This window comes from Odocoileus virginianus, chromosome 13 (genome assembly GCF_023699985.2).
Source record: "Odocoileus virginianus isolate 20LAN1187 ecotype Illinois chromosome 13, Ovbor_1.2, whole genome shotgun sequence".
Lineage (NCBI taxonomy): Eukaryota > Metazoa > Chordata > Mammalia > Artiodactyla > Cervidae > Odocoileus > Odocoileus virginianus.
In genome coordinates, this window is record NC_069686.1 from 22,506,944 (window position 1) to 22,526,024 (window position 19,081).

Here is a 19,081-nt window from a genome sequence, read left to right on the forward strand (position 1 = left end):
ACTAGAAAAAGTCAGTTTTCATTCTGATCCCAAAGAAGGGCAATGCCAAACAATGTTCAGACTACCACACAATTACCCTCATTTCACATGCTAGCAAGGTAATGCTCAAAATCCTTCAAGCTAGGCTTCAACAGTACGTGAACCAAGAAACTTCAGATGTACAAGCTGGGTTTGGAAAAGGCAGAGGAACCAGAGATCAAATTGCCAACATTCACTGGATCATAGAAAAAGCAAGAGAATTCCAGAAAGACATCTACTTCTGTTTTACTCACTACACCAAAGCTTTGACTGTGTGGATCACAACAAACTGAATAATTCTTAAAGAGATGGGAATACCAGACCACCCTACCTGTCTTCTGAGAAACCTGTGTGCAGGTCAAAAAGCAACAGTTAGAACTGGACATGGTTTCACCAAGATGTACAGAGCTATAGGAAGGTGGACATGAATAGGAAGAGAGGAGACAGAAGGAGACTGGGTTGCAGGAGGTTACCAGTTGCAAAGCATATTCAGGGATATTAATTTTAAACTAATCTTTAATTGCCTTATGAGCTTCTAGGAAATGATTCTGTCGCCCCAGGCCAAAAAGGCAAAAAGAAAGGTAAGGTGTGAGGCATAGAACAATGCCATCCTTCTTTGTAATTTTACTTATAAATAAAATAAGTTTATGAATCATATTCTACTTTGAATGGCAAAGTAGTGGCAATACTACTATTGATAGTAGCTGGTGTTTACTGAACTGGTCATATCTGCTGGTCAATTCTGGTAAGAATTTTACATGAACCATCTCATTTCATTCCTAACACACATGTTACTTAATCCTCACTTTATAGAGGAGGTTCTGTGGTTAACTCAGCAGACTATAACCTGGGCTGTCTGATTCTGGAATTGATAGGGTTAACCATTCCTCTAAACTGCCTCAGTTTGATTGGGTTACTTTAGTTACAATATTCATTTAAAAACCATGCACACAACTTAAAAAAAAAATAAACATTTCAAGACATACTTTTGGTCACAATCCTGTGTACTGATAGAGATATAGGTTAGGTTGGGGTTGTTAATAGCAATCCAGGCCCTTGAAAAATTATGTATGTGGCAGAAAGCTGCCAAATTATGTATGTGGCTTAAAACATGTATGTATGTGGCTTAAAACACTTTTTATGAGAAATGCTTTGAAATGTGGACATACAATTAATAAAAATATGTTTAGCTTGCTAGAAAAGAATTATGGGTCACCTTTAAAGAATCTAAAACACACAGATGTCAGATATGTCACAAGCTGTCAAAAATGTTTTCTATCAACCTAAAATTGTCTAGAGATTGTTTTAAATCCACATAATCTTAATAGAGTGCGACTGTTTATGTGAGGGTTTTGCAACAGCAGATGTGTGTGGAAAGATACACCCTGTCTTGCAGCTCCCTACTGGTCCACATCAGACTTGGCAGCAGGGAGTGGAGGTCAGGCATGCTTTAGACTCTTGACATAGATTCAGTGCAGCCGTTCTCATGTGAAAGCAATGACCTAAGCACAGCATCACACTGATTACTTACCAGATTTTTGGAGCTCCATCTGTTCCTCCCTATGTAAACCACTCAAAATGGGGAAAAAAGAAGAAACTCCAGAAAAGAGCTGCTAGGACTTCACAATTAATATGCAAAGAGCTAATCAGTACTGTGTAAATACGAGAGAAAGAAAATGAAGAGGAAATAAGCATGAGAGGATGAAGATCAAACCCTGAATGTGAGAATACGGCACAAAGAAGGAAGGTCCTAAGATTGCTAATGGGTCCAAGGTTTGGTTTTTGGAGGAATGGGAAAGTTCTAAAATTAGATTTTGGCGACACTGCACAACTTTGTAAATATATTAAACAGCCATTGGACTGTACAATTAAAATGGGTGAATTTTATGGTATGCAAATTATCTCATTAAAGTTGTTGAAGATGAAGAAAGAGAGGATGAAAGTCTTTAAAAAGAACAACAACCCAGAACTCATACAAAGGGTGAGTGAAAATAAACTCTGACAAGAATGGCATTTTTCTACCAACAACACATTTATCCTAATATCTGCTCCATGTACTTCAAGATCTCTTTTTAAAGAAAAGGGGATGGGTTACTCAGAATGTTTTCCCAAATGGAGCCTGTTGTAGTGAGTGGATTAAAAATATCCCTCTTAAGTGGTCCTTTCCACTCTAGTATTAAGAACCCACTGCTTTTCACTGGCTTAGAATTCTGAGAATTCAGTCCTAAGACAAAATGAGAAACAATGCTAATGTGATATTTCTAACCTAAATATCAACAGGACACATGCTGAATGGCTCATAATCCCTTAAAGAAGGTTGGATTTCATTCTTATCTACAGGAATCAGTAATGGATGCTTTGAAAAACCGACTCTAAATGGGTGATATTAAAAACAGTACTAACTACCAGAACCACCAATAATAATAACGCTTTCCCCAACACATTCTTCTAAGAAGCTGAACTGCATACCTCTGTTACCCAGAGACCATGACTGTCCAGAGGGGCTTCTTTTTCTAATTTACATAAGAATACTCCCACAGGCTAGCAGTGCTGTTGCTGACTGTTAGACAGGCAGAACCATAAAGTCGAAGTCTAGAATACATAAATAGGACATTATTCCAAGTGTAAAATGTTTGGCATAGTGAGTGTTCCTGTACCTTGTACCTGCTTTCCCCCCACTATTTAGAACCTCTTTTTCAATAGGTATTATCAATTAAAAAAAAAAAGAGGGAACTTTACCCTCAGAGATAGCTTAATTTTCAAAACCTGTTTAGTCCTATTGCCTGTCTTCTAGACAAACTGCTTCCAAATAGCTAATTACCTTGAAACATCTGACTTCAATACATTAGGAAGAAAAGAGGCTGATTGGAATTCATATTACATCTTATGAAATTATTGGAGGAGGAAATGGCAACCCACTCCAGTATTCTATCCTGGAGAATTCCATGGACAGAGGAGCCTGGCAGGCTACAACTCCATGGGGTCGCAAAGAGTTGGACATGACTGAGCGACTAACATTTTCACTTCACTATGAAATTATTACTAATTGTGATGTTAGATATTGTCAGAAATCCAAAACAAATGTTCTTTCTTTTAACTCTAATTAAACTTTATTTCCAAGTTAATTTATATATGTTAGCAAACTAGATATTTTTCTGGCCATGGGCAGAACTTAGCAGAGAGATAAATTTCAAGTACTTTAAACAAAGAGACAGAAAATACTCTCAGGCATGACAACAATTTGGATAAAACAGAATTAACTGTTTGTCGACCAATAAATCTTTTGTCCTCAATCCTTGCTGATAAAAGAGGACATTTTTAGAATGCATTCAGAATGCTTTAAACATTTAAGTGAATATCTAGACATGATTTTTCTACATTTTCTGCTATATAACCAAATTTGATAGATATCTCAAATTTCCATTAAGGATTATAAGTCAGTAATTTGATTTTTTAAGGACAGATGACTTGTTTCTTTTATTTCCCTACAGATTTCTGTGTAAGGTTCAATAAATGGTATTTACTTGTTTATTCTCCCACGTTTCCTTTATAATTTATTTATTTTGCATTGCATTATGACTTAGATTTAGTAATTCCTCATGGAATTACAGGGTATTATTAGTATGTCTAAAGGCAGATAATGAAACTGAAGTTCAGAGAGGTCATTGCAGGTCTAGAATCATGCAGCTATTCAGATTTTTAGTGCATGTTTTTTTTTTTACTCTTACATACTTTAGTATTTCATGTTCACAGAGCAGGGATTACAGCTTATAACAGTACACTATACTTGCAAGGAGAAAAATGCATCTGCAATACACACACACACATATATTGTTTGATTGCTTTGATTTTTTGATTTTTTTTTGATTTGATTTTTTTTACCCAGGTTTGATTTGTTTTTGCTCAGTTGATTGTTTTGGTTTGATGGTTTTTACCCAGCCTCTATTTATTGTTTGTTCCTAAGGGGATGCTGAGGACATGCACAGAGGCTGCTCAGTCAATCAGCATCCTCTGGCTGTAGCACTTTAGCTCTAGAGGAAGCGCGTGTATTCTATTTAGAGCCAATTAGATGTTATAAGGCTTTTTCCTGGGGCTTCTGGGAAAAGGATTCTCCTTTTTCTCCATCATTTTTAGTCTTTTCTGGGGAAAATTTGAGTGAAAATGGGGCCAACTCAGAGGAAGTAAGGCTGAGAGGTTAAAAAAAGAAAAGAAATATGATCAAGGAGATATTCAGTTTTTAAAGCAAACACTTGGAAAGTGCTTATAAGGTCCAAGCACAATCTTAAGTACTTTACAAAAACAGCTTTTTTTAATGCTCTTAACAAACCTATGAGGTGGGTGCTGTTCTAATCTTGGCTTTATAATTGAGGAAATTGAGGCACAGAGAAATTAAGAAACTTGCCTAATGTCACCAGCTAATAAATTAAAGAGGGCTTCCTTGGTGGCTCAGCAGTAAAGAATCTGCTTGCCAAAGCAGGAAATGTGGGTTTGATCCCAGGGTCAGGAAGGTCCCCTGGAGAAGGAAATGGCAACCCACTCCAGTATTCTTGCCTGGCAATGCCATGGACAGAGGAGCCTGGTGGGCTACGGTCCATGGGGTCCCAAAGAGTTGGACACGACTAAGTGACTAACGACAACAAAGAGTTAAGGCGCAGGGGTATGGACCCAAGTGATCCTGCTCCATCCAAGTGCTCCTAGCTACTGTGCTGGAGACATACTGCGAATCCTTAGTTAAGTCAATGGTCATGTAATACACGCTTAACAATGGGTTCTCAAAGAAGACACAGAAAGAGGAAGAATAGAATGGAAGGAAAGAAGGAAGGAAGGGAGGAAAAATATTCCTGATTTGTTGCCAATTCCTCTGGTATTAATATTCATAATATGGCTGATTTCAAGCTATTAACATGATATTATATGGTTTTCAAAACAAACATTTAATAATGAAAGGGTTGGCACAGGCCAACTGCTCTAGTATACCTCTGGAGATTACATCAAATCTCCCTTCTACAAGACTGCATTTTTATGATCTGTAATATCCTTTTTAGTTTAAGACGTTTGTGGTTGGGTTTTTGGTCTTTTGCAAAATAAAGCATCCTAATTGATACCGAATTTTACAGACGATGAAATGCTTTCATGGAAGTGCCCTTTGTCACCTTTGCCCAGCACAATCACTCATCGGTTTCTCCATCTTAACAGAAACTAAGACCTGAGGGGTTAGGAATTTGGACTACGCAGTACTGGCAACATAATTTGCCATACTCAGTGTGCAGTGAAAATGTAATGTTCCTTGTTCAAAAACCTCTAAGAATTTCAAGATAATAGCAGAGTATGAAACTAAGTGTAGGGTCCTTCCACCCAAGGGGTCCTGTGTAACTGCTCTCTGTGAAGGTGGCCCTGGGCCTACGTGACTCAGCTGATAAACGTCAGAGGTGGTGCGTGAACCCATATCTACAGGTCTCATAGTTCTTACTCTGTTACACCGCTTTCCTGTAAATTATAGGCTCTGTAAAAACCTATACTTCTACATAGGATTTATTTAAATTATTAATGATGACTATATGTCATGTAGTGGATCAATTTCAAGTAAACACATACTTGATTCACTTAGATTCCTATGTTGCAAAAGCTTTATTTTAGATCACAAGTATATCCAATCCCAGGTTTCCTTGGTGGCTCAGTGGTAAAGAATCCACCTGCAAGTTTGATCCCTAGGTTGGGAAGATACTCCTGGAGAAGGAAATGTCAACCCACTCCAATAATCTTGTCTGAAAAACTCCATGGCAGTCCATGAGGTCACAAAGGAGTTGGACATGTCGGAGCGACCAAACAGCAACAATATCCAATCTTAATTTATTTACATTTCTTTTAGGCAAAATTAAAAGAAATCTTGCCCTAAACTTGAGCTACTTATATTGCACCTTAAAAATTTTTTTCAAACAAAGCCAGAAAAAGAAAACAAATACTATTTCACATATCAGACTTAATTAATCTATCTGATATACTTTCCCTGCCACCCTACCACCATACACACTCAACTACCTTAATATTCAAAACTTAGACAACTTTAAATATCCTAGGGATTTTTCTGAAAAAACAAAAACAAACAAAAAAAAATACTTTTATCTCCTATGACAACATTTCAGAAATATCCCAGTTATTTTCTTCCTTGTAGAAAGGCTAGTTACAGTGCAATTACTATTTTTCACAGTGCCAGGCTCAATCTAATGAGTTTTATTACTAATATTTTCACATTCAAAAATCATTATAACCCGTGACAATATTCGGTGATATAAGACAATGGAGTAATGAAATGGGAAAAAAAACTTTATGTAAGATTGCATTTAGAGGTTGCATTATTAACTTTTGTATAACATCTGGGTTCCACTACTCAATTTTTGATGATTTTAAGAAAACAGAAAACTAACAGCTGAATAATGCTTCAAATTTAGTCTATGCAAACAAATAACAGGTAGTTTATCATGAGTTATAATGCAAAGGCAGAGGTTCAATGTAAATATCATTCTCAACATTTCTGTTTACCTGTTGACTAACTTAGACTATTTAATTTTCATTTTTGAGACATTACAAGCTGAGAAAAAAATATATAAGTGTGATTTTCTAGAAACATGTCAAAATGCTCCAATAAGTCAATAAATACACTGATATGCTTTCAGGATGATTTTCAAGACATTTAAAAATTACCATTCTTGAATAATGAAAACAAATATACCACCAAAGCGGGCGCGGGGGTGTGTGTTTTATATTAGCACTGAAATAAGAGCATTTCAGCCAGACAGGATTTATCCTTTACTGATAGTAGTATTACCTGCTCAGATCTGTTCTGGCGTTGGTATTGGTACTGAGTGAAGGTGTTAGAGGAAGAAGCAGTTTTGTCCTTCTCAAATTGTTTCTTCACTCTGGCCAAACCACCAGGCACTGTGCACATTTCTGATTCTTCCAGCATCTAAGACAAGTTAAGAAAAAGGAAAATTCAACTTTATATCATCTTAGGGCGGGATTCTCAAGCTATTTTAAAAACAATCATTGGCAGTTATTAATGGGCGGTATAATAGAAAGATAGTAACACAAACAATTATTTCAGAAGGCCTTTATTACAGAAAACCTTCATAAAAATAATCTATCCATATTGGTTTTTCATGTATCAGTCTTCTGATATAAAGTTAGAAGAATCTTCAAAGTATTGAGTTAATTTTCTTTATCTCAGATAGATTTTGATAGCTGGAGATTATACTCATTAGAATGTATTTCTCTCATACTATACAAACTAGCCAGAAATTAGAATAATGGATTAAATTTTAATCCATAATAAAGTTGTCATTAAAATTTCAAGTGTCTAGATAGGTAACACATTATTAAGAATATTAAAAAACATTTGACTTATTCCAAAATGTACTTAAATCATTAAGGATGAACAAAATAGCTTTGGAGTTATTTTAGGGGAGCATATTTTTAATCATATGCAAAAATACTAAAGTTTATAAAAACAACCATTATTTAATACATAGTGCTGAGTGATTTTCTTCTATATATTTACATATATTTTTTCATTTGATGCTTCTCCATATTCTGTGAGATATGAACATTTATCATCCTCACTTTAAAATGAAGAAATTGAGGTTTGGGGAAGTAAGACATCTTGTTAAATTCTCACAACTAGGGTGTGAGTGTGGCAGCTGGAGTTTGAATCCATATCTGTGTGTCTTAATCACAGCTGTCTGTCTTAACACTAGCCTTTAAAAAATAGGCAAAAAACAGATACTCCAGGATGGATGTACCCTAGGACTCAGCTCTTAGCATTGGTATATGAGACTCTGGGTTGCGGGGGAGGGTCTAAGTTTAGAAAGATCCTGGTCTATCACTGGCAGTTTACAGATGAGAAAGCTTATTCAGTAGCAGTCACCTGGAACAACCTGAACAGCTTTGAGAAGTTGTGTCAGATATTCTGCCCTTGTGGGAAGCACACTAACTCGAAGGCTTTGGTTTTGACGATTCAGCACATTCCCCAGCCCAGCAGGCACTCAAGCCCAGGTGGGATGACAACTGTTAAGCAAACAGGCCCCAGGCCAACTCACTCTCCTCCAGGATGTGTCCCAGTGTGAGACTGGGAGGAGAGTCAGTGACACTTCATGCACAGAAGGTCTCCTGAGGTCTGGCCGAGTCCTGGCATAACCCTGGAAGACTTGAGACCTGGGAGTAACTGGATACCTGTGAGCTGAGGTTCCCTGGACTGTGGACTCTTAACGATCCTGAAATCTTGACTGAAATAAGTAGTTTCTCAAACAAATACTAAAAGTACAACACTATATTGAGGTTTTCCATATGCTAAAATGGGTTTCCAGAGGTGGCACAGTGGTAAAGAATCCACCTGCCCACGTAGGAGACACGAGATGTGGGTTTGATACCTGGGTCGGGAAAATCCCCTGGTGGAGTAAATGGCAACCCACTCTAGTATTCTTGCTTGGGATATCCCATGGACAGAGTAGCCTGGTGGATTACAGTCCGTGGGGTCACAAAGAGTTGGACAGGACTGACCATGCGTGCATGTACACAAGCATGCAATACTCTAAAATACTGGAGATGAAATTAATATTCAGGATTATCTGAATTACTGGCAGACACTCAAGTGGTTGCTTTATCAAGTTTATAACCTTTCCCCAGTTACAGGGCCTGCCAAATATTTAAGAATAGCACATTAGCTCAATGGAAAGAAGGGATACATTCTGTCAAACTGTAACAAACTTCACACATAAATCCTGGTCAATTACTATCACTTGACACATGTTAAAATCATAAGGAATTATGGCATCTCTTTTGAAATTTAAGATAAAGAAAGGGAAGGGTAAATTAAGGCTACAGTATTTCTCTTATTCCCCTCCATCATTTAATTTACATAAATGACCTTCTTCAATTGATCATGTATAGATAATAAATAAATATCAAATTACAGAAATCAAGCTAAATTTTGTTAAGAAGAAAGTTACTTTTTCCAACAACTATAAACAATGTCCAAATGATGTGCAAGTTAATCTGGTAGGTCTGATTAATTATGCTAATGAATGTATACTTTCCTAGTATGTGTGTTTGCACAAAAATATCAGTTCTTACACTGAATAGATTGCCTCTTATCTACTAATTAGAAAAAACGAATATATCCATTCATTTCTTTTAGCATCGTGCTTTGGAATTAGACCGTGTTACATATGAACAATGCATACAGTTTGTTCATATTTTCTAGTAATACAATCATGACCCAGTACTTCTGATGCCACTTGCTGGCCTAAGGGAGAAAGCCCTTTGAGCTATAGTTTAGTTAGTGGGAGTGAAAAGGTTTTCTTGTTTAGTTCAGCTTGTAAGTGCAAGTTTACCTATGTAAGATGGCAGGACTTACTCAAGAAGCAGCCTGTGGCTATGAGCTGGAGTGATGTTTCTTTGCTTAGACTGAAATCATTTTGCCTTGGTTAGCACCATGTACTGACATCCCAACTACTCCATGTAATTGTCAGTGATCACATAACTTAGATTGCTTTGCGTTGAACCTTAAAAAAATGTTTATCCTTATTCTATGTTTCCTATTCTTGGACACAGCAATAAGATTTGGAATTTAATGGGTACACCAATAATAATTATTCTACTTAACAAGTCAATTTAAATACTTAACACAAAATCTACCTAATGTTATTTTAATAGTAAGTTAATTTAAATACATAACACTTAAACCTAGGCAAGTATATTACATAGAGAATCAGCAATTTTGTTTACAAAGAACTGTTCTTGGTTTCTAGAGCATAATAGAAATAACATAATTTGGGGAGTAGGACAGTGATTCTAATCCCATGTGTGAGCCTTAAAACCTTGGGCTAGAGTTCCTTAACCTCAGTTTTCTTTCTTATAAACTAGGGGGAATAGCAAGATATTTCTCACAGACTTCTTGCAAGTGTTAAAAAAGAAGATAAAGGAAATAAAATTGCACAGTACAAAGTGGGGCTTCTGTGGGCTGATGCTTTTTCACAGGCAGGCCTTTCCTTCGTGGTGGTGGCCTGGTCCCTAAGTCGTGTCGGACTCTTGCGACACCACGGACTTCAGCCTGCCAGGCTCCTCTGCCCATGGGATTCTCCAGGCAAGAATACTGCAGTGGGTTGCCATTTCCTTCTCCAGGGGATCTTCCTGACCCAGGGATTGAACCCCCGTCTTCTGCATTGAAGGCAGATCCTTTACCAACTGAGCTCCGAGGGAAGCCCCAGCCTTTCATGTTCAACAAAATACCATCTGGCTGATTCTAGGACAAAGAGAAACTGATCTAGGACAAAGAAACTATCTCAGTGTGATTCAAATATAATGGATTCAGTTTGGGGTCAAATCAATGACTTCCAAAACATAAAATATTTGGTTTATTTGCGTAGACAAAACTTGGCTATAAGTAGTTTCCACGCTTTTTTGATTAAATAATCATTTGATGCAATTGACCAAATGAGGCAGTTATTTTGCTGTATCTTAGATATTAATCAGGATTTCTCTGAGAGAATATATGTGCTCATTTTTCTCAAAATATTAGCTTAGGGGCAAACCAAACAATAGGGCATTTTTTGGACCAAAGATGCTTTCCTGTATAAGAAGAGGCAGTTTAATATAGTTAAAAGAGTACTAGAGTCAAGAGACTTTGAATCTAGTCTGGCTGTGTTGCTATCTAATTACATGACCTCCCATAAATCGCTGTCCCTCAGTTTGTCTTATCTATACATGGGCAGGAAAGACAGGGACTATTAAATTCATTTTACATAGATTTTCTTCAGAATAGCACTGAAATTAAATTTTTTATGTTAAATAGTGAGAAATTTAGTTTCCCATGTGCCCGATTTAAATGTTTTCCTTTTAACATACTATAAACACAAATCATGCCTTGTACACATTTGTTTTATGGCATATTATCCTCGTGCCTAGCAAGATAAAAGTCTTCCTAGATAAAAGATAGTTTAGTAAATAACTAGTCTTTATCTAGGTATTTTCAAACTCAGCTTGTTTCCCCAAGAAACATTTTTCCAATTTATAATCTAACTCGTGGTGAAGTTGCTTAACGATCCAGCAGGGGGTGCTATGTAAGAAGACCGGCAGGAGGCGCTGGACGGATACTATTTGTTTAGGAAGTATTTAGACACTTATTTCTCTACATTCATTTCAACATTTATGCTGTGTCTAAAATGTATTTTAATTACGATGTGAAATCTTATATGTCATCTAGAATTGCAATATTGTTAATGAGTTTGGCACAGTCATTCTTGTCTCTGAATAATTTGTAAAGAAAAACGCGGCTTCACAGTAGCTATTTTAGAATACCACCCTTCTTGGCTATTCTCTCTCTCTTTCGGATAAATGAACATCTTTGCTAATTTGGAGATTACAATTATAAAAGAATATCCTTACATCCCATTAAACTGTAAAGCTTCTACTAATAAAATGACTTCTCAAACCCTGTGGATTGAAGGCCACAGAACATGGAGCCCAACAAACTCTTTTGAATATGACTTTATTATGCGTTGGCTCTAAGAATCGGTGGTCTTACTGGATCCTGCTGTTTCCTATAATCATAATTGGTTTAGCAGAGTGCCTACATTGCTAATCTCCCTCATTTCTATGTTGATTAAGCTACTTGTAATGGATTTAGTGCATACAGAGAAATGAAAAAAGCAGAAGAAATTATATTGCCAGTGAATTTAAATTAACTATACATGTGAACAAGGAGGGTGGGAGGCAGACCCACATTATTAAGATTTTGAAATTAATTCCCAGCCTTCCTGAGGAGAATAGCTATAGGTTAAATGATAATTGTGGCAATAATAACACATTTATACAGTGCCTTATGGCTTATATGTAAATTATCTCTTTGACTCTTCACAGAGACCCTCTGCAGTAGGTGGGTTTTCCCATTTTTCAGTTAAGGACTGAAGTTCAGGGAGGGGTTAAGATAGTAGCCCAAGTTTATACAACTGGTAAGTGGCAGCGTGCATGCTAAGTGGCTTTAGTCGTGTCTGACTTTTTGTGACCCTATGGGCTGTAGCCTGGCAGGCTCCTCTGACCATGAGATTCTTCAGGCAAGAATACTGGAGTGGATTGCCATGCCCTCTTCCAGGGGATCTCCCTGACCCAGGGATTAAACCTTAGTCTCTTATGTCTCCTGCATTGGCAAGCAGATTCTTTACCATTTGTGCCAAAGCTAGGAAGTCCCAGGAAGTGGCAGAGCTGAAGCTTAATTTCAGATACCCTGAATTTGATACACATTATTTCTGTTTTCTCTACTTTATCCAACTGTCCAGTAGTATTCTTATATTGCCATGTAAAGAGGGCATGTGAAAGGCAGACAATCAGCTGGTCTAATGCAGAAGCCCCAGGAGCAGCTTACATTGGCGGAGAAGCTGCGGCAGTCGCCCCTGGAAACAGCTGCCTGGTACCTCGCCATCCGCTCCTTCAAGGACACCACCTCTTGGAGGTCTGACACTCTCTTGCTCTGCGCAGCAGTGTCTTCTGCAAATCCACTCGCAGGCTTATTAGGGCCAGCAGTCTCTAAAAACAAAGGTAGCATGCTCAGATATGATTCAGGTTTTGAAAAGAAAGTAACATCATCTTAGGAACAGTGAAGGCACTTGAAACATCTGGTTATGGAAAGCAGACTGTAATATTCCACAGTATTTCCCATGTTTCACAGTCACCTTCTTCTTTTTTTTTTTTTTTAACTTTCAAGCAAAGCTACAAAATGCCAATAGAGAAGCATCTGCTTATGCAAACAGCAAATGAAAGTACTGACTGCCTCACTCCTCCTGCCATTATTTCGATAAACAGTAAGTATTTATTAAGAGATACATAATGTTAATGAAACTCCTGAAGCACTATGTGTTGGATTTATGCTAAATGCTATAAAAGCATAATCTCATTTACTTCTCTAACAACCTCATGAAGTATGTTCCATTATTTTCTAAAATTTATAGATAAAGAAAACGGAGAATCAGAGTAGTTAAAAAACTTTCCCATGATCACACAATTAGTGTCATATTTGGTGGTTTGACTAAATCTTTAGCAAGTCTAAAACTTGCGCTTTGCCTTTCACCTTACCCTTCAACCCTCAAGGAGATAGATCTAGGAAGATCTATTTAGATAGATCTAAAATATGTGAATGCTATGAGAATTACAGACTGGATTTTTTCCTTTTATTTCATTGAGGCATGTGTTACATAAGACAGAATTAATAGTTCCCTTTAAAAAAAGTTTCACCAGTCATTCCAGATCATTTCAGAAAATATCATTCCAGATATTTTCCCACCAAAGCCACCTACCTGACAAAAATATAGGGCATTAGATATTACATATTTGCAAACAGAGCAAAAGGCTGATTGCATGACCACAGAGTAACAGATGTTAGAAGCAGAACAGTCTTAGAGATGCTGTAGTCTCATCTGGTCTAATCAGTTCCTTTTAGGCGTAAGGAAACACATCTAGATGTTTCCTAATGTGAAAGGAATATAAGGACCCTCCCTGGTTAGTGTGATTCTCCATGTCTATTTAAATATAGGTGCCAGAGTTGGTTTCAAAACTAGTTTTTGTTATTTAATTTGGTGTTCTTTGCTGCTACCACTCTGCTTGTTGGTTTACTATTCACTCTTTAAAAAATTGTAATTCCAAAATCATTTCAAGGGCTCCTTCTAGGACCAACCAGTGAATGGTGTGTGTGTGTGTTTTGATATGTTTATCACTCATTCATACACCCCCGCCTTTCTCCTTAGGGCTTGTTGTTTTCTGGACTCACAGGGTAGTGGTCTTTGGTGTACTTTGTTATTTGAATTGCTTTACTAACACTGACTCAAAGCCCCAGACAACCCCGGTTAACAGACCACCAAGCGGTTTCCTCCCTGCCCTGCTCCCCTATCTTCCCACCTTGTGCCCACACTGAACCATCTAATTGCATTGTGTTTTTTCTATCAGCTACTTCAAAGTTTATGTACACATAGCAATTTGAGAATAATATGTGTGACCCAGGAGAGATTAAAAATCATTTGTAGTTTGACTCTGTGAGTATTTGGCTTTCCTTGGGGACTTCTTATTATATTACATTATAAATATATTTTAAAGTTTTAATATTTTTTATGTTTTATTTCATACATATCAAAAAGAAACAAAATATAAGGCAATAAGACATTGTATCATATGCATGCTGTGATTATATAACCTGATATATTCACAATAAATGTGAATTATTTTTTAAAATTCATCTGTCTTCCGAAACCTCTATATATCCACACAGAAGTATAACTCCTCCAGATAATCCTGACAAAAAGAGATTCCCACAAACTACTGAAAGTCTTTCATATGCTGAAGAAAATATGTCTTTATTTTTCTCTGTGCATTGTCTATTTGCACAGATGAATTCTGATTATGTTCAGCCATACTCCTCCTATTGTAAATGATCACTATACAAATATTATTGAACATGAACCACTAAAGTTTTTCCACATTATGATATAAATTTCATTTTGCCAATTATTCATAAAATATGTCATTCTTTTATCAATCTTAACAGAAAGTCAGTAGTTTATTTTTGCAAAAATTTACAGAGTATTTACTTTCCAAATATTTTGATTTTTATCAATTTTTATTCTACTTACTGGAAAATGCCTAAGATTATTAATGGTCAGGAAATCAGTTGCCTGAGTATTAAAGAGGTTTGGCTTCCATTGCCTGTGGCTCTTTATTCTGATCACAGAAAAGACATTACATTTTAATATCTCTGTTTTTCTCCGTCTCTCTCCCTCTCTTTTCCCCATCAGTGACTTTACCTACACAGGCAGGGTAGTGGAGCAGAAAACCTACCCGGAGCAAATAACTTGTGTCCATGTTGTTTTTTAACATCCTAAGTCAATGTCTTTTAATTTCCTCATCTGAAAAACAAGCTGATGCTTCCTGTCAAATGTACTGTGAGGCAGCGTACCTACCTGTTCCTATCCTGATGTTGATGACACTTGATGTAAACTTGTAAGGTTCACAAAGCAGTCTTTTTTTTCTTTTAATTAATTTATTTATTAAAAGATAATTGCTTTACAGAGTTTCGCTGTTTTCTGTCAAACCTCAACCTGAATCAGCCATAGGTACACATGCATCCCCTCCCTTCTGAACGTCCCTCGCATCTCCCTCCCCATCCCACCCCTCTAGGTTGACACGGAGCCCCTGTTTGAGTTTCCTGAGCCACACAGCAAATTCCTGTTGGCTATCTATTTTATGCACCCCACTCTAGTACTCTTTCCTGGAGAATCCCATGGACGGAGGAGCCAGGTGGGCTTCCGTCTGTGGGGTCGCACAGAGTTGGGCACAACTGCAGCGATTTAGCAGCAGCAGCAGCATCTGTTTTACATATGGTAATGTAAATTTCCATGTTACTCTGTCCATACATCTCACCCTCTCCTCCCCTCTCCCATGTCCATTTGTCTATTCTCTGTTTGTTTCTCTACTGCTGCCCTGTAAATAAATTCTTCAGTACCATTTTTCTAGATTCTGTATATATGTGTTAGAATACAATATTTATCTCTCTCTCTTTCTGACTCACTTCCCTCTGTATAACAGGTTCTAGGTTCATCCACCTCATCAGAAATGACTCAAATGCATTCTTTTTTATGGTCAAGTAATATTCCATTGTGTGTATGTACCACAGCTTCTTTATCCATTCATCTGTTGATGGACATCTAGGTTGCTTCCATGTTCTAGCTATTATAAATAGTGCTGCAATGAACAATGGGATATGTGTGTCTTTTTCAATTTTGGTTTCCTCAGGGTATATGCCTAGGAGTGGGATTGCTGGGTCATATGGTGGTTTTTTAAGGAATCTCCATACCGTCTTCCATAGTGGCTGTATCAATTTACATTCCCATCAACAGTGCAAGAGGGTTCCCTTTTCTCCACACCCTCTCCAGCATTTATTGTTTGTAGACTTTTTGATGAGGGCCATTCTGACCGGTGTGAGGTGAGATCTCATTGTAGTTTTGATTTGCATTTCTCTAATAATAAGCAATGTTGAGCATCTTTTCATGTATTTGTTAGCCATCTGTAAGGACAGTCCCTTTCTTAGTGATGTGTGGCAAAGAAGATAGGAACATTGGTTGCCTGGCCTCATGATATGCTCTTTCATAATACAACTGAGAATAGAAACAGTTTTAATGAGTTTAGGGTAACTTTAAAGAGAAAGGTAACATAGAGCAAAGTGGGTGTAAGACAGACTCACAAACATCCTGTACAACACAGGGAATATAGCCAATATTTTGTAATAACTGTAAGTGGAAGATAACCTTTAAAAATTAAATAATTTTGACTGAAAACTAAAGATGCTATTGTCATAAAATACTTGTAGAAAATAAGGAATAATAGAACCTGTAAGTATTCTAATGGAAAACAGAGTGTGGAGGAACATGCTGTAAGGCTACAGTGGTCTGTGAAAAAGAGGAAGGGAAAATAAAATTTTAGATGACTATTTCTGATAGAAAGCATTATAAATACTTACATCACAAAACCATTGTACTAGAAGTTATTTGTCTCTGGGGTTTAGAGGTAATTCACTGTGCAGATGAGTAAATAAACTTTTTTAAAAGTTCAATGACTTCTCTCAAATATCCAGTTAATGAGTTCTCCATCCCAGCCTAGAATCTATTGTAATCCTATATATAGAATGTTTTTATTTGCTGAGAAGAAAATAATTGCAAATCCACCCAAAAATTAATTCTTTGTGTAACAGAATATATCCTGTAAAGCAGAAAGAGCATATAGGAAGCACTTGGAGAGAATATATATCACGAAAATATCTAAGCTGTTATCATGAGACTATTAGAAACCAAGGGTAAAAATGCCTTTTCAAAGAATTCTGAGGTTCTTAGGGAAAAGATTTCATTATTACCTTTTGTAATATAAGAAGTTATATATTCCAGTTAGACCCAATTTATGTCCACTTCCTATTTTCTTAAATCGTGACAGAGTGTATGACTATTTTTCATGTCTCTATTTTCCATAAGTCCCAAACATGTGCTTTTCTTCTGCAGTTTTTAAAAATGAAGAAATTGACTAAACCAATTGATCAATCAAGGAAATTTACCTAGATTGCAAAATTTATTATGCTTCCTTGAATTTTACTTCTTGTGAAAAGTCCTTGTTTAAGGAATTTTTTAAAAAGCAAAGTAGTACAAGGTAAGGCAGAATGCCCTGACTTTGTTGAGCAATTATTCATCTGCATGTAATCAGTCACAGAAGGGTTTGCATAGTCAGCCTTCTGTGTTTTCTTGGAGGTGATAATAGTTTTAAGATATCAGATATAGAAAATGATGAAGAATAGTCAATGTATTGAATACAATTTGAAATTTTCTCCTAATTTCACAATTTCTGTTATCAGTGAAAGAATTCTTAGAAATATGCAGAGACTAATATCAAGAGGCATTTCAAAAGGGTCATTGAGATATTTGCTATGAACTAGTCTTCTAATTAGCTGTTCAGGAATTTTCAAAGATGCAATTCAGTGTTTTTATTTTATAAATGATATGTTCCTAGAGCATTAAAAAATGACCAATCTATCCTTATTTCTCATTAAACAAATGTCTAAAAGCTGAAATAACAAGTTATAAATATAATTCTAAGGTCTTTTTAGAGTAATGACTTGGAAATAAAGGTTAATGTCTAGATACATAGTGGTAGGCTCAGTGTATTGCTTCAAAATACTGTCAAAGTCATAAAAGTGTTTATTTAGAAAACACCTAATGTGGCAGGATTCACACGGCCAAGTGCTTTGTCATGATCTTATTTCTAAACCAAGATTCAATCTCAGCACATTTTCTAAATTTAAATATGTCTTCTTATTTTTAAAGTATGAGAGGCCCATTCCCAAATCATACTTGTGGGTTAAGTTTTATGGAAAAGATGATTATGTCAATGGATGTTATTGGATGAAAGACTGATATTGAACACAAGGAGCTTTAAAACTGGCTTACACAAGGATGGTGTAAATTTTTGTGAGTCACCTCTTTACTTCTCTCTTTTGCCTGCACAACACGAGCTATGTGAAATAAAGTTAAAAAATACTTTGACTTCTGTTTCACTAAGAGACTGTTTGCTAGAGTCTGAGTTGTGAAGCTGATATTTGGTCTCTCTGGTTTAGAGCACAGGTATAAGCAGAGGTGTGTCTGATTTCCTAGCTGTGGTGAAATCAGAAGCAAAATTATCAAAGGTGGGAAAAGAACTAAAGGTATAAAAGTTTTTCAGAAGAATTAAAAAGCACACATTGAAGGCAGTTAATACAGTCACTGTATGCTGCAGAGGGCTCCCCGGGTAGCTCAGATGCTAAAAAATCTGCCTGCAATGCAAGAGACCTGGGTTCGATCCCTGGGTCCAGAAGATCCCCTGGAGAAGGGAATGGCTTCCCACTTGTGTTCTTGCCTGGAGAATTCCATGGACAGAGAAGCCTGGCGAGCTATAGTACATGGTGCCGCAAAGAGTTGGACACGACTGAGAGGCTAACACTTTCTTTTTCATATGCTGCAGAAGAGAAAAACCAATAGCATACTAACAACAATGTGAAAGAAGATGACAAAGATAGAGAAAAGACAGCAAAATTCAAAATGCTACTACAAGATAGTAGCATTTCAGTGGGAAGGTGGAGGAATGAGCAGAACAAATGAAAAATAGAATTTTTGCTGAAAATAGAAGAAATATTTGCTGAAAATAAAAGTTGGGCATTGGTAGATTTAAAGTATCTACCATAATCCAGGATAAAAAGTAATTTTAAAACACCAATAGTAAATCCTGGTAAAACATTTCAGAATCAAGGAAAAGAAGTTACCCAGACAGATTGAAGGGTTTCTGTGATGATGAGGCAAAATTCAGGATGTGTTCTTTTTAACACTGAACACTAAAAACAGTTAGAGAACTTATGACTGAAATTTTACTTTTGAGAACTAGAGTCTATGTGAATTCAAGTTGGTACTCATGTGAAAAGTCAATAAAAATCAAAGCACAATCCTTTTAACAAGTC

At 36.6% G+C, this 19,081-nt stretch overlaps 1 protein-coding gene across 2 annotated transcripts in view; it reads right to left on the reverse strand.

The window, feature by feature from the left end:
• Positions 1-19,081, reverse strand: part of XIRP2 (xin actin binding repeat containing 2) — a 74,061-nt gene that overhangs the window by 34,879 nt on the left and 20,101 nt on the right. Inside the window, exons 1-2 of one of the 2 annotated variants that reach the window (XM_020894883.2) lie at positions 12,434-12,590; positions 6,845-6,982 (exon numbers count right to left, since the gene is read on the reverse strand). In XM_020894883.2, coding sequence (XP_020750542.2) covers positions 6,845-6,982; positions 12,434-12,490 — 195 coding nt within the window. In that variant the 5' untranslated portion in view covers positions 12,491-12,590. Of the gene's footprint in view, positions 1-6,844; positions 6,983-12,433; positions 12,595-19,081 lie in introns of those variants that run through there. The other variant, XM_070476104.1, reaches the window with a different exon arrangement.